Genomic DNA, 7,191 nt, shown 5'->3' on the forward strand with positions numbered 1-7,191 from the left:
CTCGATACATATACACTCACACCGCAGCCCGATACGATATACACTCACACAGGTCAGCCCCGATATATATACACTCAAAACACCCCAACCCCCGAAATACTACATCCCACAGCAGGCCTCGTAACATATACACTCCAAACACCCCGCGCGACCGATACATATACATCACAACACCGCCGATCATATAACACTCACAGCACCCTCGATAGCATATACATGCACAGCAGCGCCCGATAACATTATACACTCAGCAGAGCAGACCCCGACTACATATACCTACGCAGCCACGATACATATACACTCACACCCCCCCGATAACAATATACAACCTCCAAACTAGCAACCCTCGATACATATACACTCACAAGCAGCCCGATACATAATACAGCTCCACAGCAGCCCCGATAGCATACTACACTCACAGGCAGCCCGATACATATACACTCCCCAACACCCCCGATAACACACTATAGCACCACCAGCAACCCCTCGCTACACTATACACTGCCCACGCAGATCCCCGAATACAAATAATACACCTACCACAAGCAGCCCCGATACAATTACACTCACACAGCACTCCCCCGATACATATACCACTCCACAAGCAAGCAACCCCGAAGCATATACACCTCACCATACACGGCATACGTCATGCACAGCACACACACACGCGCATGTACACCCACGACAGACACGCGCACATACATCACCGCATACATGCACGCGCTCGCACACACACCACACACACACACCAACACACACACACACACGCACACACACCACACACACACACGCGCGCGCGCGACCACCACACACAACACACACCGCCCGGCACATACACGATACGTGCACGGCACACCGACCGCATGCACACCCACACAGACAGGGGGCCGCACCATACATACACAGCGAGCCCCGACCGCGTCCGCAATACATTGCACGCGCCGCAACATCCACAACAAACACACACACGACACACACACACACACACACCAGCACACATCGCACACACGCACACGCAGCGACATCGCACACACCACGCCAACTACCGCCACACGCCGCACGACGCACCACGCACACGCACAACGCACACGCACTCGCAACACGCACGACGCACGAGATCACACAGACACACGCAGCACGCACGTGCACGCAGCACAGCACTCACACACACACACAACACCCACCACCACACAGCACACACACACCCTATATTAATATAATATTATATATATTTATTTAACTCTTATTTACTATCTACGACTAACATAACACCCTATTAGTTATGATATACCCCACCTAGAAATTAAAAAACCTACGGACCTATCTACTTAAGACAGGTAAATACATACCGATAAATTTTCAACAATTTAATTGTAAAAGCAAAAGCTTTCGAAAGTCAAGCACAGCACACATGCATGCATCATCGTACTTGTGCAGTGTATTTTAACAGGTATTATAATTGAAATATTATATATATATATATATTATATTATATAGTTGTATATATTATAAATACTTATCTTAGACATAGTGATGGATGATCAGATAGGCAATGGATGGATATATAGATAGCGATGGATCGACTCAGATAGATAGATGATGATTAGATTAGACAGACAACGACAGGAACTGAGATAGATCAGATAGATAGACAGACACAGCAGAGGCGAACCACAGATAGATAAATATGATAGATTAGATAGATAGATAGATAGATAGATAGATATGAATTAGGATACGATGAAAAGTAGATAGATAGATAAGATAGATAGAGTACAAGATAGCAGATAGATACGATGAGCAAAATAATAGTAGATAGAAAAGATAGATCGATAGATAGATATATGATAGATAGATAGATGATTAGATAGTAAGATAGATAGATAGACTAGATAGGATAGATAGAGTAGATCGATGGATAGATCGATTAGATAAGATAGATAGATAGATAGATATGAATAAATAGATAGATAATGAGGATTAGGTAATAGATAGATAGATAGTAGATAGATGGATCGATAGATAGATAGAGACAGAAGAAACGAATGATGCGTACTGGTCACATTAATCTGGCTCTATCGCGTCAGGCAGTACATTGGACGGGCAAGAATACATACCATGCTCACTCTAATGTCCATATATCTGCGAACAAGGAGGCGAGATGCCACCGTGTCGGTGACATTGCGGCGAACGTTATTCCGACTGCTACGCGGACTGCGTTCGTGAACTGTGCTTGCTTGATTGTCATATACATCGTGCCATCTGCTCGCCCCAGCTTTTGGCGACACGTTATGAGAAGTAGATCCAGCGCAGTTAGAATTTTATGGCGGCCGTGAGATGTAGCGGGTTTAACGACGGCGAACCAAGAACGCAGCAGTTGTATATATACTAACCGATTCATCCTGAGTGGCCGGTGCAGATGTGGTGCCGTGGTTATATATGATATTATATAATATATAATATATATATATAAGTGTGTGTGTGTGTGGTGTGTGTGGGTGTGTGTGTGGCGCGTGTGTTGTGTGTGTGTGTGTGTGTGTGTGTGTGTGTGTGTGCGTGTGCGTGTGCGTGTGCGTGTGCGTGTGCGTGTGCGTGTGCGTGTGCGTGTGCGTGTGCGTGTGTGTATATGCGTGTGTTGTGCGTGCGTAAGCGGGCTTGGGTATACATGATCCAGTGTCGAATCCAACACATCTAACCGTATATTAACGAGTCGCAATTATAATGCTTACAATAACACGGGATTAAAATTGACGAATTGGTATTATGATAACTTCCGACAATACGCCCATCGTGGTTAAAGGCCGAGCGCGAACGATCGCGATAGCCTACCGTACAGCCAGCATGCATTACAGTGCCAGATGTTGCTTTCTTTACCCACAGGGCAGCCTCGACAACAACGAGAACCGCATAGACACCTACAAAGGAGTAATCCAGAAAGGTAAAGCCGTAAAACTCCATTCAACGATATGCGGGTACTATATTAGAATAAAAACACCGGGTCCGCGCCGCATGCGTGCTTTGAGGCAGACTACGAGCATTAGTGTGACGCGTTGCCCCTCGGCAGCTCGGCAGTCTCCTGTTGCTAGATATGTGACGTCACGCATGGAAATCGTATGATTAAACGCGCGGGTTTGCCTCTGATTGTGCGGATCCTGAATATTATTTACTCCGACCAGCGTGGAAGCGAGTATTATACATTATATATATATATATATATATATATATATATATATATATATATATATATATATATATATTTGCGCGTGTGTGCATGTGTGCGTACGTGCGCGTGTGTTCGCGTGCATGTGTGCGTGCGTGCGTGTGTGATTGTGTATTGTCAGTAAATAAGCCTGTAGGCTGCACGCTCTCGACGTTCCGTGTTTGCGAGAGCTGCCGCGGGCCTGCACCCTTAAGCACTGAACGCATTGTCGCTCGCGACTACGCACCCGAGCAATGTTTTTAATTCATTTGTACACGGCCCGTGGCGTTTTCGCTCCAGGTAGGGTTGATTAAGTCAAGCAACGTGTCGAGTGTTTGGGTTAGGACGTGTGCGCGCGGGCCATGCCCGCCAGTCACAATCTACATGTTTCTTTCATCGCCTCCTCTTCGCCTGGGGATCGCGAACACAAATAAAGTGTAACATTTCTCCCGCTGCTGTGTCGGGGAGTATACGTACGCACGCGCAACACTCGGCTCCCTGCATACCCGCATGTGCGTATAGCTGTGTTGCTCAGGTAACGCGCACTCATGCAACGCGCACTCACTTAATACACACACACACACGCAATGCACACTCATGTAACGTGCACTGACGCAACGCGCACTGACGCAACGCGCACTGACGCAACGCGCACTGACGCAACGCGCACTGACGCAACGCGCACTGACGCAACGCGCACTAAGGCAACACGCACTGCGGTTTGCGTGATCTTACCACCGCCTGTACTCTAATGTTGTGGTTATGAAACCAGAAAACTCCCAGAAAAAAAACGTCTAAAAAATTCACTTATGTACGCACACTCGCACACGCACGCGCGCGCACGCACGGTCGCACGCACGCGCACACACGCACACGCACACGCACACGCACACGCACACGCACACGCACACGCACACGCACACGCACACGCACACACACACACGTGTCAGATGTTTTTCTTCTGGCGAGAATCACAAGCAACCCATTTCATGTATTTAAATACAAAATCTTCAAATAATTTAGTTGGCGCGATTGTCATTGCGAAATGTATATTATTTTATATCTAATATTTATATCTATATATTTTATATCTATTTTATTATTTTAAATGGGTGTATATTATCTAGCTGTTTAACCAAAATATTTGTGTTTAACTTCCTAGCTCTTAGAACAACAACACAAATAGCAACAGCAACAACAATAACAACAACAGCGACAGCAACAACAATATCAACAACAACAATAACAAAAACTACAATAAGAATAACAATAACAGCAACATCAGTAACAACAACAGCAACCGCAGCAGCAGCAGCACTCCCAGCAGCAGCAGTAGCAGCAACAAATAATAATTTTATCATAATCAAGAAGGCACATCAACAAGTATTTTGGTAACGGATGGTGTAAATTAGAAACACCTGTTATTAAAACTGTTAAAACTGTAAAAATATTTATTAAAACTGTTCATTACCACGATCAACGTATGACGTCACAGTGTCACACAAAAGTGTCACAGAAAACAAAATAAAAGCTTGCATTTAATGATTCTATTCCGCACTACATTTATAATTATCGAAAATATATTTAGATGAATATAATTACCCAGGACAGCGACCATTCCGAATATTTTGACCCCCAAGTAATTTTATTCGAGGGGGATGTCTTTAGTAGGGCTTTGCGGCAATATTTGTGGGTCGCTATACGGTGTTGCTAAGGTCTGTTATGTGACCTGCAACTAATCTCTTGCCGCCATTATCTAAAATCGCAATGTAAAGAACAGCTTTCGAGATGTGATTATGCGAGAAAGTTGCGACTCGAAGAACGCGTCCACAGTTTTATTTTTTAAGGTGGCGTCTGGATACGGATGCCAGTTAGTTCTTTATCGACATCTTCACACCGATCTAAATAAAATAACCAGTCACCCCGAAATAGTCACGAGAAGTTACTGACCGTATTCTGAAAAAAATATTGTTTTCGCCGTTTCAAATATGACATTTGCAATTCGATTTTTTTTCAGTAGGTAAACGGAATAACAACGCCGAGGCGGCCTTCGCTAGAGGCATGATGATGAATAGGGGCGTGGCAAGTCCATCTGACATCTTTGTGTCCGTACCTGGCCGTCTGTCGCTGCTCAGTGCCACTTCAAAGTACAAGGTTACTGTCGCCGAAGTGCAGCGCCGCCTATCGCCGCCAGAATGCCTTAATGCATCGCTACTAGGGGGCGTACTACGAAGGTAAATACTGTTTCGTATGCGCCAGCGCGCACGCAGACACAGACACACGCGCACGCACGCGCGCGCGCACGCACGCACGCACACACATAATTAAGTGACCTGTGACGTAATTTTTTTTTCTTATTATTAACGTGTGCGTCACTATAATGTCCACCTGTATCGCTCTCACAATGCCACGACTAGCGCATCACATTCACACAGAATACCAAACCAATTTGACAATATGATTGAATGTTTTTTAATTGCCTTTAGAGCAAAATCTAAAAACGGAGGGAAAACACTCAGGGACAAGCTGGAAAAGATAGGCATGACGTTACCCGCTGGAAGGAGGAAAGCTGCCAACGTCACCTTACTGACGTCACTTGTCGAAGGTGTGTGATTACGAATGAGAGGTGATGAGAAGAGTTTGTGTGCCGAGAAAGCGAGAGAGATATTGAGAGAGTAGAGGTGGGGGGGATAGGTAGAGAGATTGAGTAAGGTAGAGAGAGGGAGAGAGAGAGAGAGAGCGAGAGAGAGAGAGAAAAAAAAAGTGATACATGGAGAAAGAGATGAATGGATAGAGAAAGAAAGAGAGAAAGAGAGAAAGCGGGAGAGAGAAAGAAAGGAAGAGAAAAAGAGAGAGAGCACGCTGTGCTTCGTAACATAATCGACGCTGTATAATATTATCGAAGAGGAGACGCCGTCGCTCACGAAATTAAAACACGTTTTCTCTGCTGTATATGAATATATAATATATACACATCTATCAGTCGCTCCCCGCTCCTACATGGCGATGTCGTCGTCGCTAGAACTTGCTGTACGCTGCCGCCATAATCTCCTATCGCTAATTCGTGAACTGACTTCGTAAACGTCTTATCGCCGCATAACCCAAATTCATTCATGCACACTCGCGCACAGCAGAACTGCTGCATCGAAAAGTTTAACTTGCACGGCTGGCGATAGATAGAGACGGCCGGGCTCAGTCGCCCGAAGGCATCGCTACAAGCTCCTGGCTATCGCACCGCGCTGCATGCACACGCAGCCGATGTTGAGGTTTTAGCGAGGAGGAGAAGGAAAAGGAGGAGGAGGAGGAGGAGAAGGAGGAGGAGGGAAGATTTTCGCAGCAGTCAGCCATCCGGGCTGTCGCGCCGCCATCCGTTCGGAATTCATCTTCGAAAGCGCGCGTCGGCGTTCGGGAAGGTTGGGCGGTGACAAAACACGAAACACGAGACAGGACCCTACCGTCATACGAGCGAGGGAGAGAGAGGGTGTGTTTTGTTTATGTGTGTGCGCGCGTGTTTGTTGTGTGCGTGTGAAGAAAGGCAGAAGCGCTCGTGAAAACAGACGAGTTTTCTGCGTTTTCAAAAACAATTTGTATTAAGTAAAGTGAACGACGACCGACCAATCTGCATTGCGTGGAGTGAACCACCGATAGAACGCGAGCGCAGGTGTGATGATGTGACAAGTCGTGTTTACCTGGCCGTGCCGAGCCGCTTACATCGTTACGATAACACAGGGATCATCGTACGCCGTACGACACGCGACATTGTGATTCTTTCTCCGCCATTCCGCGATTGTTCGCACGAATTGCAATCGTTATCATCGTCGTCGTCGTCGTCGCCGAGCCATGGAGCAGACACAACAAGAATTAGAGGTAGGAAGGTTACGAGAGAAAGAGAGGGGGGGAGAGTGAGAGAGAGACAGAGACAGACAGAGAGAGAGAGAGAGAGAGAGAGAGAGAGAGAGAGAGAGAGAGAGAGAGAGAGAGAGAGA

General features: G+C 46.2%; 1 protein-coding gene across 1 annotated transcript in view; it reads left to right on the forward strand.

Annotated features, from left to right (window-relative positions):
* Nucleotides 1–2,793: 2,793 nt before the first annotated feature.
* The window catches only part of LOC106808105 (transcription factor AP-2-alpha-like), a gene marked incomplete in the record, with an annotated part of 6,779 nt that continues 2,381 nt past the window's right edge, over nucleotides 2,794–7,191 (forward strand). Inside the window, 3 exon segments of the mRNA XM_014810680.1 lie at nucleotides 2,794–2,944; nucleotides 5,223–5,439; nucleotides 5,692–5,810. Coding sequence (XP_014666166.1) covers nucleotides 2,848–2,944; nucleotides 5,223–5,439; nucleotides 5,692–5,810 — 433 coding nt within the window.

The sequence above is a fragment of the Priapulus caudatus genome, unplaced genomic scaffold (genome assembly GCF_000485595.1).
Source record: "Priapulus caudatus unplaced genomic scaffold, Priapulus_caudatus-5.0.1 Scaffold253, whole genome shotgun sequence".
Lineage (NCBI taxonomy): Eukaryota > Metazoa > Priapulida > Priapulimorpha > Priapulimorphida > Priapulidae > Priapulus > Priapulus caudatus.